Genomic DNA, 18,635 nt, shown 5'->3' with positions numbered 1-18,635 from the left:
GGGACGGATGATGTTATAGAGGTGGAAGTTATGGATGGGTGATGCTATAGAGGTGGAAGTCAGGGCTGGGTGATGTTATAGAGGTGGAAGTCAGGGATGGGTGATGTTATAGAGGTGGAAGTCAGGGCCGGGTGATGTTATAGAGGTGGAAGTCAGGGATGGGTGATGTTATAGAGGTGGAAGTCAGGGATGGGTGATGTTATAGAGGTGGAAGTCAGGGCCGGGTGATGTTGTAGAGGTGGTAGTCAGGGCCGGGTGATGTTATAGAGGTGGAAGTCAGGGATGGGTGATGTTATAGAGGTGGAAGTCAGGGCCGGGTGATGCTATAGAGGTGGAAGTCAGGGATGGGTGATGTTATAGAGGTGGAAGTCAGGGATGGGTGATGTTATAGAGGTGGAAGTCAGGGATGGGTGATGTTATAGAGATGGAAGTCAGGGATGGGTGATGTTATAGAGGTGGTAGTCAGGGCCGGGTGATGTTATAGAAGTGGAAGTCAGGGATGGGTGATGTTATAGAGGTGGTAGTCAGGGCCGGGTGATGTTATAGAGGTGCAAGTCAGTGCCGGGTGATGTTATAGAGGTGGAAGCCAGGGACGGGTGATGCTATAGAGGTGGAAGTGAGGGCCGGGTGATGTTATAGAGGTGGAAGTCACGGATGGGTGATGTTATAGAGGTGGAAGTCAGGGATGGGTGATGTTATTGAGGTGGAAGTCAGGAATGGGTGATGTTATAGAGGTGGAAGTCAGGGATGGGTGATGTTATAGAGGTGGTAGTCAGGGATGGGTGATGTTATAGAGGTGGAAGTCAGGGATGGGTGATGTTATAGAGGTGGAAGTCAGGGATGGGTGATGTTATAGAGGAGAAGTTAGGGGTGGGTGATGGATATGGTTAGAATCTCACCTTAGGGCCACATTGGACATCAATGTTGCATAAGCTCGTACAAGGGTTAGCACCCTGGGCTAAATCGCTGGCTTTTAAAGCAGACCAAGGCAGGCCAGCAACACGGTTCGATTCCGGTACCAGCCTGCCCGAACAAGCGCCGGAATGTGGCGACTAGGGGCTTTTCACATTAACTTCATTGAAGCCTACTTGTGACAATAAGCGATTTTTATTTCATTTCACATTGCCCTGGGAGAGGGATGGAGTTGATACTTAGGGAAAGAAGCTTGTGGTGCAGGTCAACCACAGAGATGGCTGCATTGCAGTGTATTGTAGCAGGAATCATAGGAGACGCCCGGTGTCAGTCTCCCCATGGAAGCACAACCTCCCCAATTATGTTGGAGGGCAGAAGGAACGTACACGGTATTGCCATCCACCGACGGCAGAATGTCAATTAGACTCATCAGTGAGCATATCGGAGGCTGGCGCTGGCGACAATGATGAGCTGCCAGCCTTTGATTAGCCAGTAACTGTCAGTGAGCAGGACTTCATTGCTCGGGGTCTCAAATGGGAGGATTGAAGGGCATTTGGTTCCATTGGACCTCATCCACAGAACTGATGGGTGTTCCTGACTGGTTCCCCGATTAGTGAGTAAGCCGATGGTTGGCCCAATTAAAACCCTGTGGTTTTGGTCTTCCCAATATTTTGCTGGAGGGAATTTCAGCTCTCAATCTTAGTGACCAGAAAACCCATCCTTGCACTTGTAACAAACACACACACACATACATAATAAATAATAATAATAAAATAAATAGTCTTTATTGTCACATGTAGGCTTACATTAACGCTGCAATGAAGTTACTGTGAAAAGCCCCGAGTCACCACATTCCGGCTTTGGAAGCAAGCAACAGTTGTTTCAACGAAAACATACCTACTGGAGAATTCGCTCTCAGTATGCTCGAAAAGGCAAGTTTAAGACATTTCTGTCAGACATTTATACCGGGGGCAAAACGTAACGGAAATGATTTGTTATGTTCTCAGTGTAACATAAGCGGCTTCCTTGTGGTGCACTTGACAAAGGAAGGTTCAGACGTGGAGATAACTTCAACACGTTTATTAAACTATTTACACTTCTATTACTCGGGTTCGACACTACTGCTAATCCTACTACAGCTACCCAGACTGACTAACCAGTTGCTGCAATCCACGTGGTGGGTGTAATATTGAATCAACCCTGTGTCTCTACTCACTGACTGTCTCCACTGGAAAGAGGCAGATCATGTATGTGGTGTCCTTTATATATGGGTTGGTGTAATGCCCTCCTGTGGTGGTGTCACCTGTGTGTATCGCGAATGTCCATTGGTCGTGTCCTATCTAACTGATCTATTGGTTGAGTGTGTGTGTGTGATGTCTTTGGAGCTCCCTCTAGTGTCTAGCTAGCCTACATGCATTTACATTGATGCACACCACCACACACCTCCCTTTTTTATATGTTATATATTTTCTGCACACTTTGAGAAAATAGAACAAAGAACAGGTAGATAAGGTAAGGTCATGGGAACAGTGATTAAACAATGAGTCCAAATCATTTGTGTGAGTCCAAAAACCATCAATCATCATGGTCAGATGTCTCTCTTGGTTATGAATGCCATCAACGTCCCTAGGGAGGGTGAACTCTTCCTCTTCATGCGCGAGGCTCAGCCTCATACAGTTTAAGGTGCTGCACAGGGCACACATGACCGGGACAAGGATGAGCAGGTTCTTTGGGGGTGAGGATAGGTGTGTTAGGTGCTCAGGGAGCCCAGCAAATCACACCCATATGTTCTGGGCATGCCCAGCGCTGGAGGAATTTTGGAAGGGCGTAGCGAGGACGGTGTCGAGGGTGGTAGGATCCAGGGTCAAACTGGGCTGGGGGCTCGCAATATTTGGGGTGGCAGAGGAGCCGGGAGAGCAGGAGGCGAAAGAGGCCGGAATTCTGGCCTTTGCGTCCCTGGTAGCCCGGCGAAGGATTCTCCTTCAGTAGAAAGATACGAGGCCCCCAAGCGTGGAATCCTGAATCAGCGGTATGGCAGGGTTCATTAAATTGGAGAGGGTGAAATTTGCCTTGAGAGGGTCAGTACAAGGGTTCTTTAGGCGGTGGCAACCGTTCTTAGACTTTCTGGCGGAACGCTAGACATTGGTCAATGGCAGCAGCAGCTCGGGGGATGGGGGGGGGGTTACTTTATTTTTGTTTATGTTATTTACACTGGAAGGGTCTGAGGGGGTGTATACACCTGTTGTCTTAAGTCGGGGTGTTAATGTTAATTTATTATTCAGGTACGGGGGGGAGGGGTTTGGGGAGTTGCTTTTTTAGATTGTATTTTGTACTTAACCCTGTTGGGTTCTTTTTTCTTTCTCATTTTGTTATTGATATTTTATGAAAACCTTTAATAAAAATTATTTTTTTTAAAATAGTGAATGTCCATTGATCGTGTCCTATCTAACTGATCTATTGGTTGAGTGTGTGTGTGATGTCTTTGGTGCTCCCGCTAGTGACTAGCTAGCCTACATGATGCACATCACCACAGGAAATTTTTCTAAGTTCATTTGTGGCAGGTTTTGCAGGGAGTTTAGTTCCCCATCGCTATCAAACGACACTTAGGGTGCGATCCAACGGCTACGTTGCGCCTGCAAAGCAGCTCGCCACAGTGGAGCGTGGCTGTTGAACGCCGGGAGATCCCGTTCCCATGATCCCGCTCCCATGGGAATTAAGGGCTATGGAGAGAGAGCGGGTAAATGGAGTTGAAATCAGCCATGATTGAATGGTGGAGTGGACTCGATGGGCCGAATGGCCTTACTTCCGCTCCTATTTCTTATGGTCTTATCCACTATGTGAATATGGGCGGGATCACATTTTAGCAGATCTGCAATAGAGCGAGGCAGTAAGCCTCACTCTAATGTGCAGATTCCTGAGGTACCTGAGGCGTTGGGATTCGATCTCAGATGAGCGCCATTCAGCATTCGTCCCCTCAAACAGGGACCACATGGAATGGCACTTGTAGGGGTCTCCCACGGGATCGGAGGCCCCCAGCTGCATCCCCTTTGGGCAAGTTGGTGCATTGATACTGCTGGTGCGCCTCGGCACTCTGGCAGTGCCACCAGGGTGCCAGACTAGTACTGCCAGGGTGCCACTGCTAGATTGCACTGGCAGGGTGCCAGGTTGGCACAGCCAAGGTGCCAAGCTAGGATTTTTGCTCACATGATCGGGCCGGGGTTGCTTGGCATGGGAGTTGGAGGGGAGGGGAATGGGCCGGGGTCCCTTCCATAGTGCAGTCGACTGGGGGCGAAGTTGAGGATTGTTTCGGGAGCCTCAGAGATTGGGCACGCCAATTAAAAATGGCGATCTCTCGCTACTAGTAAACGAAGGTCGCCACTGCACAAAACGGAGCCACGTGCGGTCTCGACACTGTTCAGGCCCATTGTTCAATGCGAGTTGCTTTGAATAGCCATGTGTTTCTCTGGGGCTGGTTTAGCATACTGGGCTAAATCGCTGGCTTTTGAAGCAGACTAAGGCAGGCCAGCAGCACGGTTCAATTCCCGTACCAGCCTGCCCGAACAGGCGCCGGAATGTGGTGACGAGGGGCTTTTCACAGTAACTTCATTTGGAGCCTACTTGTGACAATAAGCGATTTTCATTCATTTCATTTTCACACTGCGAGCGCACATGGCTAAATGTGCTCCCTAGCGGACTTTGCTCCCATTTGGGAGAATCGTGCCCTTCGTCTTTTTTTGAACCCTAAGGAGTTTCTCACCGGTTCAGCCCACACTTAGAATTTTGGTCAGCACTGGGAGCAAAACTCCGAGATCGGGCCGCCATTTTGATAGAGTGCCCCCACTTCTAAGTGAGCATATGTGACTCCCCACACATGTCAGCCCTACACATATGGGCACTACCGCACACCCCCTCAGTGAGGACACCCTGCTATGGGACCCTGTGGCCTGGGGCCTCCCCGCCGTCCTTCATGTTACTGCCCCCCCCACTTCCAAGAGGCCCACCTACCTGCCCTGCACACCTCTCCCCCTTCATACTCCCCCCCCCTTTCATGGGCATGCCTCCCCTCGGGCCATGACAGTTGGCGGTGCCACTTTGTCACCTGGGCACCCTTGCACTGTCACCTGGCAGCGCTCTTGCTGCCACCTGGGCAACTTGGCAGTGCCAGTGTGGCAGTGGCAAGGAGCCCGTGTACCAGGGGGCCAGTCTGCACTATCCCTAGCCACCCAGGGGCCTCTGATGGACCGGCAGACCCGGCCTGGGTGCCATTCTGCCTGGTCCATATTTGTATCTTCTCCCGCCCTAAGGTCAGGCAATCCATTTTATCACAGTATAACTCATAGAGTATTCATAAATGTATTCAATCTGACCAAAAGGTCACATTCCTTAGCTTATCATGGACTGGACCGGGTCACATCCCTTTCCTACATCCACTTGAGTTTTTTTTTACAACAGCAAACACTTTTACACTTAAACCAGGAACATACTTGTGGTGATATGCATCACTGTATGTACACAAGGGGTTAATGTAAATACACCACAACTAAGTAAACACTAGAGGGAGCACCGGAGGTGTCATGACATGCAGACATACAGCTAATGAACACATAGAATAGGACACGACTAATGGGCGGTCATGACAGCCAGAGGTGACACTACCACAAGCGGGCATTACACAACCCATATAAAAGGACAGGGCACACATGCTCTGCCTCTTTCCACAGACAGACACTTAGAGAGTAGGACAGGGGCAGATCAGAAGCATCACATCCACCATGTGGCTTAGAGCAGACTGGTTAGTTAGACTGAGTTACTATAGCAAGATTAGCAGGAGAGTCGAACTCACAGAGAACTATGCTAATGGTTCAATAAATCACATTGAACCTACTTCAAAGTCTGGAGTGTCTTTTGGTCAAAGCTGCATCGAGTTGCAGCCTGTGTTATCCCAGAGTACATAACACATGGTACCAGTAGTGCCTGTTGAATCTATATAGTTCAAGATCCATAACTACCAGCAACAGCACCTAGGCAAGATGATCGCGATTCCGGTTCCTCAGCAGCTCAGGTACCACGGCAATCTCAGTTCCAACTGGCGTGAATTCAAGCAGAGATTTGAGATTTACATGGTAGCATCCGACATAGATGGCGTGGCCGATGCTGAGAAGATAGATCTTCTACTCACCAATGCGGGTGAAAGTTCAACAGAAATCTTCAACTCCTTCAAGTACTCCAAAGACCAGCACAAGAGAGACTTCCAGACAGTCCTGGACAAGTTTAAAAAGTACTGCGAGGTGAACATAACAGAAATCGGTAAAACCGGCGCCTATACTCACCACGAGGCAAAGGTAGGCTTGCAGCAGAAGCAAATGGCAATTTTGATTTGCAGCCAACTTGCAAAAGGAGCCGCACATGCGCAGTTCCCCAGAAGACGCGAACCGGCAAAACAGTGTTTTGCGCATGCATGAGAAGCCGCGCATGCGCAGTTGCAAACAGAGCGCACAGTAAAGGAAAAGCGATTTGCGCATGCGCAATCCATTCTGACGCTCTACGTCACAAGCGTCATGGCGTCAAAGGCCCTGGACCCCGCCCACTTAAAGGGGAAATGTCCGAAAATAGCGGGAAAAAAATTTAAAGCGAGAAAACACAATTCTTTCACCTAGAACGACAGCACAATGCCTGAACTTCGATCAGTAGCTGAAAGTAACCTCCGCAGAACCCTGCAACAAGCCGTTATCACCGCCCTAAGAGATGATTTAGTCCTTGAAGACTACGACTCAGACGATGATTTCATCATTGGACGTGGCGAGCTCAGTACCAAATCCGAACCGCAATGAGATGTGTTGTACAGTGAAGAATCCGACACAGGCATGGACGAGTTCTTCAGATTTGAGGATCCTCAGCCCAGCATAGACGACATCCCGACCCATGAGTACAGGATTCTGCTGCAGCCTGATACCAAGAGACAGAGAGCGGTACAAGCCAACAGAGAGCGGCCTGACACCGAGAGTGGTCCATGCACCACGAAGAGTCCCCGACTCCACACAGAGAGTGGTCCACTCACCACAAAGACTCCGCACAGAAAGCGATGAATGATTCCACAGCGAGACCACTACACGACTCGGTTGAGAGTGCACAGATTGACTCCACAGCGAGACCACTGCACGACTCCACACAGGGAACGATGCCAGACTCCACAGAGAGAGTGACACAAGCTTCCACAGCGAGCTCGTTGACAGACTCCACGATGGAAGCAATGCAAGACTCCAGAGTGCAGTCCTTGCAAGAACAAGACCATGAAGGTCTAGCAACCTTATCTGAGCAACCAGCAGCAGTCGATGCAAATCTGCCACGCTCAAGTCCACAGCAAACGACTATGACAGTCTACCACGCTCACATGAACAACCAAAAGGCTATGACAGTCTACCCAAATTATTTGAGCCACCAGAAGAAAACTCTGACAGTCTACCCAGTTCATCTAACCGACAAGAAGACACTGAAGGTCTACCCACTGTATGTGCGACAAGTGACAAAGGCTTCACAATTCCCATACAAGATGTGCGACATCTCAGCGAGACTGACAGATCTCAGCTAGTATGTACAGAGGCACTCGACAATCAAAGTGAGGCTACTAGTGACTCCAGTGACACCACGTTAATTCAAACCTCATCTACTCGAGCCTCTCCACAAGAACCTGAAATGACTCCAGACGGGGAGCATCAAGAAACCAAAGGTGATTCGGGTGAACCAGAAAGGGTTCCAGACGGGGATCATCGACAAGCCATAGGCGATTCCAGGGAACCAGACATGACTCCAGACGGGGAGTGCCGAGGAATCAGAGACGGCACGCTCAATGAAACAGCAGATGCCACAAAGGACACTGGCACAAGTAACTTTGTGAAGGACTCGAATTCTCCACTCGCTGTGGTAATTGAGCGCAGCAAGCACAACAACAAACCCCCAAAAAACAACAACACCGACAACAACCAGAAGCGTACCAAAGGCACCAACGTCAACAACAAGCATGACAAAAACAACAACAATGGAACAACGACTGTTACGACATGGTACAACTCTGCCAATGTTGTCCTGCATCTTACAAATTCACGTTTGCTCCACTACAAACAAGCAGACCAGCTTTCAAGGCAGCTGACATACGGTATCAATACCACAAACACAGACACCAGTCCAGGTCAGACAGCAAAGATGACATCAAGAATTGCTACCACAAGCATAAAAAGAAAAGAGTCCACCTCAGACAATGAAGTGATTTGTCCGTTTGAACACCTCCTGATGACCTCTTGGTTACGTAAACACCAGGACACTGACGGCGTTCATAAGGGAATGACAACATCAACATCGACACTTCCATAACAGCACAAGACAGCCACTCGACTGTGTAAATTCATGTACTTTGGACTCATAACTATTATTTGGTATTGTATAATCCTCAACGTCATCATAACTATTATTTGGTATTGTATGATCCTCAATGTCATCCTAACTATTCTTTGATCTTGCATCGTCATCACAGTCATCATAACTTGTACATGTTGTTATGGGTCCGGGTTTACAGAACCCCAAAGTGTTTCATGGAGTTCAACCGACCCACAACTTTTAATAGATTGTGGTGTGGGAAGCACACAGCGTACTCACCAGGTGTGATACAGCAGAAATGGAAAAGTGGTTTCTAAAACAAAACAATGTTTATTCTATGAACTCAAGTTAACCTTTTAAAAACAAACATTGAATATCTTAACATCCATTACTTCAAAGATAACCCCAAAAGACTACAACACTAAATAATCCTTCAAACTGTTCCTTTAAACATCCAAAAGACTTCAAACCTTCAAAAATAGGAGCACATTAGGTTACATTCAATATATTTATAGTCTTTGGATTGCAGAAATCAACAGACCTGCTCTATGTTTCTTCCTGCAGCTCACAGAAAAACACACAGACACTCCCAGCTGCGTTCTCAAGCTGAAACTCAAAAAGCAGAAGTGAGCTCAGCTCCCCCCACCCTCTGACATCACTTCAGTAATATGATCAGCTCCATTTCTTAAAGATACATTGCTTAAACATCCATTTCTTAAAGGTACTCTCACATGACACCTCCCCCCAAGAAAAAAAAATAAACCATCAACTTCAAGATGGTTTCATTTTTCAGCTTTGCACCATCAATTAAGAAATGCACACAGTAAAAACGCTTTACCGGTTCAAAAACAATAACACATGCAAACAGGTATAATAATGTAGTCCATTTTTTTCCCGTTCTTCTTACTCCAACAAAAATCCTCGATTGACAGTCTCTTTGAACAAGAAAGTCTCTGCACGATCCATCCATTCCTCTACGCCTCGGCATTTCTCTTTAAAGTTAGATACTTCAGTTCAATCTGATCACAGAGTCCCTTGCAATTCTCCAATACAGGAGCATCGGTTACCACAGCTTTCAGGCAGTCAAATGCTGGATACTCGGCTGTCCATTGAAATTTTCTTATGCTTCTTCAGCAAATCAATCAGTGGAGCAATCACGCTACAAAACTCTTGCACAAATGTTGGATCAAATCCACTCATGCCAAGAAATCAAATTATTTCCCGTCATGTCGAGGGTATCGGAAACTCCCCAATAACTTTTGTTTTCACATCCTGTGGGAGCAATCGACCCTGTCCGATTGTATGGCCAAAGAAAGTGACTTGGACTTTTCCAAATTCATTTTTGGCTAAGTTCACCAAACCCGCCTCCTGAAGTCGATCGAATAACTCCATAAGATGTTTTAATTGTTCTTTCCATGTCTGGCTGAAAACTACCAGATCGTCGATATATACCGCACAATTGGGTAATCCAGAAACGACTGTATTAGTTAACCGTTGAAATGTGGCTGGGGCGTTCTTTCATGCCAAATGGCATAACTTTGAATTGGTATATCCCATCTGGAGTCACAAAAGCTGAAATCTCCTTCGCCCTTTCGGATAAAGGTACCTGCCAGTAACCTTTACGTAAATCCAATTTGGAAATAAAAGCGGATTGTCCCACTTTTTCAATGCAATCCTCCAAACGTGGGTTAGGATAAGAGTCCGTTCTTGATCCTACATTCACCTTTCTATAGTCCACACACAACCATTGGGTACTATCTGGTTTAGGTACCATCACTATGGGTGAGTTCCATTGGCTGCAACCCACTTCAATTATACCATTTTTAAGCATACTCTCAATTTCTTTGTTAACCTGTGCCAATTTTAAAGGATTAAGTCTATATGGATGTTTTATAGGAACAGCATTTCCAACATCTATATCATGTATAGCCATTTTAGTACTTCCCAATTTATCTCTACAAACCTTTTCCTCTGGAAGGTAACTTAACAATTCATCCCAATTTTTAAGAACATCCTCATTTTCCAATTTAATTTGTGGTATGTCAAATTCACAGTCATCTGGATTTGGTTCGTCACTTTGAGTTACAATCATTAAAACCTCCTTTTTCTCTCCTTCCCTTTCAAAGTGCAATTTAAGCATATTCACATGACACACTCGGTGAGTCTTCCTTCTATCTGGTGTTTTTACCACATAATTCACCTCACTTAATTTCCTTTCAATCTGATACGGTCCACAAAACCTAGCTTTTAAAGGCTCCCCTACCACTGGTAACAACACTAAAACTTTATCTCCACTGGTAAAACTACGAACTTTGGATTTCTTGTCCGCTACCCGTTTCATCACATTTTGTGCAACTTTCAAATGTTGTCTAGCCAATTCACCTGCTCTATTTAATTGTTCCCTAAAATTTGACACGTAATCCAGTAGTGTAATTTCCCATTTCTCACCCACCAATTTTTCTTTAATCAATTTAAGTGGTCCTCTTCCCTCATGACCAAAAATTAGTTCAAAAGGACTGAATTTGGTTGACTCAGTAGGTGCATCCCTAATTGCAAACAGTACGAATGGAATTCCTTTATCCCAATCCTCTGGATAATCTTGACAATAAGCCCTCAACATTGTCTTTAATGTCTGATGCCACCTTTCTAAAGCTCCCTGCAATTCTGGATGGTACGCAGTTGATTTAAATTGTTTTATTCCTAAGCTATCCATAACTTCTTTGAATAACTTTGAGGTAAAATTCGATCCTTGATCCGATTGAATTTCTGTGTGCAGTCCACAGCTAGTAAAGAATTTAAGTAACTCCTCCACAATCTTTTTCGCTGTAATATTATGTACTGGAATGGCCTCTGGAAACCTAGTGGACAAATCCATTATAGTCAAAAGATATTGATTCCCACATTTTGTTTGAGGAAGCGGTCCTACAAATCAATTAGGACCCTTGTAAAAGGTTCCTCAAATGCTGGAATGGGTATTAAGGGTGCTGGTTTTATCACTGCTTGAGGTTTCCCTATCACTTGACATGTGTGACATGATTGACAAAATTTAACTACATCTTTATGTAGTCCAGGCCAATAAAAATGTTTCTGGATTTTAGCTTGAGTTTTCCTTATCCCCAAATGACCTCCCACTGGTACCTCATGTGCTATTCGCAACACCTTCTTTCTATACCCTACAGGCAATACTACTTGATGAACTTCTGCCCACTTTTCATCCACCTGCATATGTACAGGTCCCGATTTTCTCATCAAGACATCACTTTTACGGTAATAACACTCTGGTATACTCTCAGATTCCTCTTCCCTATATGCTTTCTGATATATCCGTTTTATTTCTACATCTTTCTGTTGTAACTCCGCCAATTTTCCTGAACTAAAAATATCCGCCTCATCCTCCACATGTTCTTGTTCTTTTTCAACTATTTAATCAAAAATCGTTTCTGATAATTGCACTTCCACTTCACCTTCACTCTTTGATTTCTCCTCTTGTCTGAACCTGTGACTTTGCGACCTTGTTACTACACAATCCAGAAAAATCCCAGGATATTCGTCCTTCAACACTTCAGTTGTCTGATTTTCCACTGGCTTATCCACCACAGTAGGCATCACTCCCATCTGCGATCCAGCTATGCCATTACCCAAGATAAACTGTATTCCTGGACAAGATAGTTTCTCTATTACTCCTACTACCACTTCACCACTCTTCACTGGGCTTTCAACCTTACCTTATATAACGGAACGCTACTCCTCTCACCCTGAATTCCACATATTACCACCTTTTCTGGCAACATTCTTCCCAAACTAAATAATTCCTCATCTCTTACCATTAAACATTGGCTAGCTCCTGTATCTCTTAAAATTGTGACTTCTTTACCTGCTCCTCCTGATCCACATGAATAAACTTTACCCACACAAGTAAATTCCTTAAAGACATCTGGCACCTTCTTACCAATTACTTCTTGAACAGGCTGTACAATCGTTTGCACCTCCTTCGCCTCCCTTGGGCTTTCCTTTACCACTCTAACAAACCCCACTGTCTTATCCTGTTTTACCACATCAGCCTTCCCAGTGCTTTTCTTCAACCACCAACACTGTGACTTTACATGGCCTAGTTTATTAGAGTGAAACATTTGAAACTTTTCATTTCTCTCCCACCCTCCTGGATTTATTTTTTAATCTGAGGGACACTCTCTTTATTATCTCCCATCAGATCACCTTTACCTTTACCACTAGAGTATTTCTCATGTCCCCAGTTTCTATCCCTCACCGGCTGAAACTGATGTTGGAAACCAAGCCTTGATTTATGAACTAATTCATAATCATCTGCCATTTCTGCTGCTAATCTCGCAGTTTTAACCCACGGCTCTTCCACATGAGTTCTCACTACATCAGGAATTGAATTTTTAAACTCCTCCAAAAGTATAATTTCTCTGAGAGCTTCATATGTTTGGTCTATTTTCAAAGCCCGTATCCACCTATCCAAATTTCTCTGAGCCTTTCAAACTCCATGTATGTTTGACCAAATTCTTTCCTTAAATTTCTAGACCTTTGTAAGCTTCAGGCACAAGCTCATATGCACCTAAGATGGATTTTTTCACCTTCTCATACATTCCAGATACCTCCTCCGGTAGTGATGCAAACACTTCACTCGCTCTACCTACCAGCTTTGTTTGCATACCCATATGTCCTGTGGCCATTTGAATTGTTTAGCTACCTTCTCAAATGAAATGAAAAAGGCTTCTACCTCCTTCTCGTCAAACCTTGGCAATGCTTGGACATATTTAAATAGATCCCCACCATGTCTTCGACTATGACACTCTGTCTCACTATCCTCATCAAGCTCATCCAACTGTATGTTTCCCTTTGCGTCTGCCAATTTTAACTGATTTTCATGTTTCATAGCTATTTTATGAAGTTCAAACTCTTTTTCCCTTTCCTCTCTATCTCTTTCTCGGTTTCTTTCTTCTCTCTCCTTTTCTTTTTCCTCTCTATCTCTATCTCTTTCTTTGTTTCTTTCTTCTCTCTCCTTTTCTTTTTCTCTCATTGCATATTCAAGCTGCTTTAATTCTTTCTCATGTTCAAATTGCTTAATCTACAACTGGAGCTTTGCCATTTCTAATGAGTCAGAATGTATCTCAGGCAAATTTAAATGCGCAACTACCGCGGTAAGTACCTCATCTTTTTGTATTTTGCCAGGCAATGTTAACTGCAATGCTTTTGCCAATTCTAACAGTATGCTTTTAGTCTCTGTCTGTAAGGTATTGCGTGTTACCGTGTCCACCCCCCAAAACTCCTGAGCCTCTGAAAGAGCCATTGTCCACAACACACTCTCCACTTAAACTAAAATACCACACCTCAAAAGCAACCGCAATATGCTCACCCCTCACTGTCTTTAAGTTTGTTAAGCCAATCCAATCGATAGACTTTTATCCCCCTCGAGCCCCCAATTTTTATGGGTCCAGGATTACAGAACCCCAACATGTTTCATGGAGTTCAACCGACCCAAAACTTTAAACAGATTGTGGTGTGGGAAGCACACGGCGTACTCTCCAGGTGTGACACAGCAGAAATGGACAAGTTTTTAAAAACAAAACAATGTTTATTCTATGAACTCAAGTTAACCTTTTAAAAACAAACATTGAGTATCTTAACACCCATTACTTCAAAGATTACCGCGAAAGACTACAACACTAAATAATCCTTCAAACTGTTCCTTTAAACATCCAAAAGACTTCAAACCTTCAAAAATAGGAGCACATTAGGTTACATTCAATATATTTATAGTCTTTGGATTGCAGAAATCAACAGACCAGCTCTGTGTTTCTTCCTGCAGCTCGCAGAAAAACACACAGACACTCCCAGCTGCGTTCTCAAACTGAAACTCAAAAAGCGGAAGTGAGCTCAGCTCCCCCCACCCTCTGACATCACTTCAGTAATATGATCAGCTCCATTTCTTAAAGGTACATTGCTTAATCATCCATTTCTTAAAGGTACTCTCACATGACAATGTCTTCACATATTTACCTGTTTTTGTTAAATTTTTCTTTAACACTGTACAGAAAATATGTAACATGAAAAAAGGGGGGATGTGGTGATATGCATCGCTGTATATACACAAGGGGTATATGTAAATACACTGCAACTAAATAAACACTAGAGGGAGCAACGGAGATGTCATGACATGCAGAAATACAGCTAATGAACACATAGAATAGGACACGACCAATGGGCAGTCAAGACACCCAGAGGTGATACTACCACAAGGGGGCATTACACAACCCATATAAAAGGACAGGGCACACATGCTCTGCCTCTTTCCACAGACAGGGCAGATCAGAAGCATCACACCCACCACGTGGCTTAGAGCAGACTGGTTAGAGATTAGATTAGAACATACAGTGCAGAAGGAGGCCATTCGGCCCATCGAGTCTGCACCGACCCACTTAAGCTCTCACTTCCACCCTATCCCCGTAACCCAATAACCCCTCCTAACCTTTTGGACACTAAGGGCAATTTAGCATGGCCAATCCACCTAACCTGCACGTCTTTGGATTGCGGGAGGATACCGGAGCACCCGGAGGAAACCCACGCAGACACGGGGAGAATGTGCAGACTCCACAAAGACAGTGACCCAGCGGGGAATCAAACCTGGGACCCTGGCGCTGTGAAGCCACAGTGTTAGTCACTTGTGCTACCGTGCCGCCCAACGGTTAGTTAGATTAGCAGGAGAGTCGAACTCACAGAGAACTGTGCTAATGGTTCAATAAATCACATTGAACTTACTTCAAGGTCTGGAGTATCTTTTGGTCAAAGCTGCATCGAGTTGTAGCCTGTGTTATCCCAGAGTACATAACACATCAATACTCAAGCATGGGTGATACCATGATATGTATATATTATATAATATATATAATAGGCCGTTTAGCACAGGGCTAAATCGCTGGCTTTGAAAGCAGACCAAGGCAGGCCAGCAGCACGGTTCAATTCCTGTAACAGCCTTCCCGAACAGGCGCCGGAATGTGGCGACCAGGGGCTTTTCACAGTAACTTCATTTGAAGCCTACTTGTGCAATAAGCAATTTTCATTTTCATTTCATTTCATATATATAAAAATGTGTAGACGTACAAGCACGTACAGTGACTCAAATACACGTGTACAAATACATATATCAACACTGTGACAAAAATCCAATTTTCATAATCTCGTCATCTGTATTTCACATACTTATTTTTGAAGTCAATCATATTTTTTTCAGCACAGCAATACATTTCTTTGGAGAGTATCGATCAGCTGCAGTTTCACGATAATTTCCCATCCAGAAATTGACTGACAGTGTGGGGGTGACATGGTGGTGCAGTTGTTAGCACTGCTGCCTCACGGCGTCCATGACCCAGGTTCGATCCCGGCCATGTGGAGTTTGCACATTCTACCCCTGTCAGCGTGGGCCTCACGCCCACAACCCAAAGGCATGCAGGGTTGTTGGATTGGCCACGCTAAATTGCCCCTTAATCGGAAAAAAAGAATTGCGTACTTTAAATTTGTAGAAAAAAAATGGACTGACGGAGGATCATTTGAAGTTTGTACCTTAATCCCCATTGTGCAGTTTTGGTGGTAGGAACGCCATAGAACAACATTTGTAGTGACAGCTGACACATTCTTATTCAGCGCAGTGCAGTAACATTTAACAATTCGATGAATCCAGTTGTGAAGTGGTTTCAGTGTTGTACTGAAAAATGAAAATGACTGCTCATAAAATACCTGTTGGTCTGATCTACCAGAGAATCAATTAGTCAAAGATGATCATCGAATGGGGATTGGGAATTTTGAATGTTATATCTTCCAGAGACCAACGGTTTACTATTCCCAAACTTGCTGAGCAATGGGGATTAGCATCATCATTATAAGGCAAGACACTATTGTAAACTAATCTAGCTTGTTCAGACTTGAAAAGAAACATCTTTATATTTGAAGATCCACTAATGTTCGATGAGCTAACAAAGTTGGATAAACATACCTAAATACTTACCATGACAGACTAGCCTTGATTTTAGATAGTTATTCATTTATAAGGCGGCATTCACCCATTCATATTAAACATATTAAAATAATGCGGATTATTATTTTACATGGAATAGGAGTCAAATGGGTCAATATCCATTTTGTCACCCTTTTTGAATGTGGCACTACATCGGGCTCTTTTCAACTTATTAACGGATCCCCAGAAGCCATTGATTCATTCATAATATTCAGTATCTCACAAATCTCCTCACTAGTCTCTCACAAAAGATAATTATCAGCACCAATTGCTTTGAGCCCTTTAGCCTGCCCCGGAGTATAGTGTTCAATTCTGGTCGCCACACTACCAGAAGGATGTGGAGGCTTTAGAGAGGGTGCAGAAGAGATTTACCAGAATGTTGCCTGGTATGGAGGGCATAAGCTATGAGGAGCGATTGAATAAACTCGGTTTGTTCTCACTGGAACGAAGGAGGTTGAGGGGCGACCTGATAGAGGTATACAAAATTATGAGGGGCATAGACAGAGTGGATAGTCAGAGGCTTTTCCCCAGGGTAGAGGGGTCAATTACTAGGGGGCATAGGTTTAAGGTGAGAGGGGCAAAGTTTAGAGTAGATGTACGAGGCAAGTTTTTTACGCAGAGGGTAGTGGGTGCCTGGAACTCACTACCGGAGGAGGTAGTGGAGGCAGGGACGATAGGGACATTTAAGGGGCATCTTGACAAATATATGAATAGGATGGGAATAGAAGGATACGGACCCAGGAAGTGTAGAAGATTGTAGTTTAGTCGGGCAGTATGGTCGGCACGGGCTTGGAGGGCCGAAGGGCCTGTTCCTGTGCTGTACATTTCTTTGTTCTTTGTTCTTTGTTCGGACGTCCATCTCATTCGTAGTGAAGTCATTGATCGTATTCGGAATACTTTTTCTTTGGAGAGGTCATGGTGCTTCTGTCTTCCTTTTGTAATATCTAGAGGGAGTAATCATTCTGAATAATTTCCTTCCTCAGTTTGAAACCTTTTCTACCTGTCCTTTAATTTAAATAATACGATGGTGTAGTTGGCCTCTGCTGTCATTTGCTTTTTTTCTATGAATTTCTGTCCTTCTGTGAATACGCTTTATAATATTATTGTTTTTTTTATATTTATCTCAGCACGCCTCTTCTATTTCCTACAGAACTTGTACATTTTCTCTATTGTTCTTCTGCTATTACATATACATTTACTTATTCTGAGCTTGTTGTTTTAGGGTGAATTTTTCTTTCTGTATATTTCTTATTGTATCCTTAGAGATGGCACATTTGTCTTCCACTGAAGTATCATCGTAACCTTTCCCAATGTACTTTATTTAGTTGTTTGCTCATTTAGCCCTTTGAAAGGTGAGGCCTGAATATTACCAGAAGCCGTTAACAACAGCAAAAGGTTGGAGGTTTGGACAGAAAAGCCAGATGTTCTGGTTTTCCCGCACAATCTGGAGCTTTCGCCAATACGTGCTTTTTGGCTTTCATGGTTTCCCACCTGGAAGTTAGCCTGAATGACAGCATCAGCTTCCAGTCCAGTGGATCCAATAATGCAAGCTTAAAATGTTTTCCTAAGTTTCGTTCTGGGGCGAGGGAGCAACAAATGCTGGGAGGGCATTGTATGATGGCCAAAGCAGCGAAGCCAACATCCGTAAATTAATTTTTTTAAAACAAGGAAACTGTGGGACTGCTTTGCCTCAGGATTAGGCAAGAACCTGAGCGCGTTTAGCCATGTGCCATGATTAGGCAAGAATCAGAGCCCAAATATTTAAATAAGGCCCTAGAGTCAAAATTGTTCTGGGCCTCGGTATGCCGGCGCTCTCGCTTTGAGCAATTGTCCAAAGGCCTTAGTGGCCCACATGCCTCTTATCATTAAAATTAACGCATGATCAAGAGTTTTATCTAAAACGACTGAAGAAAAAATATAAAAATGTTATGTTTTGTTTCAGAGGAAATACCTGGTCCACTTCAAGATTGCCCTGATCATCAACTATCTGGGTCACTGCATCTCGGTTGGAGCCCTCATCGTCGCCTTTGTACTTTTTCTTTACTTGAGGTGTGTGAATTTGACATTACTTCGTTAGCCAACAAGATGTGCTAGGATGTTCACAATTGGCCATCAAATCTGACCTTGGTGAACGATAATATGTTTGGAAAATAGGCTAATTCATCCAGTTTGACCGACATTTTGTTAGCTGCCCACTTCTCATTCCAGCTTACCTTGCCTTCTCTGTGCTCCTTAATACTTGTCAAGTAACTATCCACCTTCAAACAGCGCAATTGATTCTCTAACTGTAGTTTTCTCAGTTGGTGCATTTCTGTAC

The 18,635-nt window shown here is 44.3% G+C and overlaps 1 protein-coding gene across 2 annotated transcripts in view; it reads left to right on the top strand.

Annotated features, from left to right (window-relative positions):
- Nucleotides 1–18,635, top strand: part of LOC140385748 (corticotropin-releasing factor receptor 2) — a 391,042-nt gene that overhangs the window by 277,818 nt on the left and 94,589 nt on the right. For both annotated transcript variants that reach the window (XM_072468214.1, XM_072468215.1), the window contains one exon: nt 18,261–18,367. In XM_072468214.1, coding sequence (XP_072324315.1) covers nt 18,261–18,367 — 107 coding nt within the window. The remainder of the gene's footprint in view (nt 1–18,260; nt 18,368–18,635) is intronic.

This window comes from Scyliorhinus torazame, chromosome 11, assembly GCF_047496885.1.
Source record: "Scyliorhinus torazame isolate Kashiwa2021f chromosome 11, sScyTor2.1, whole genome shotgun sequence".
NCBI classification, from domain to species: domain Eukaryota; kingdom Metazoa; phylum Chordata; class Chondrichthyes; order Carcharhiniformes; family Scyliorhinidae; genus Scyliorhinus; species Scyliorhinus torazame.
This window is presented reverse-complemented; position numbering and strand designations above follow the sequence as displayed.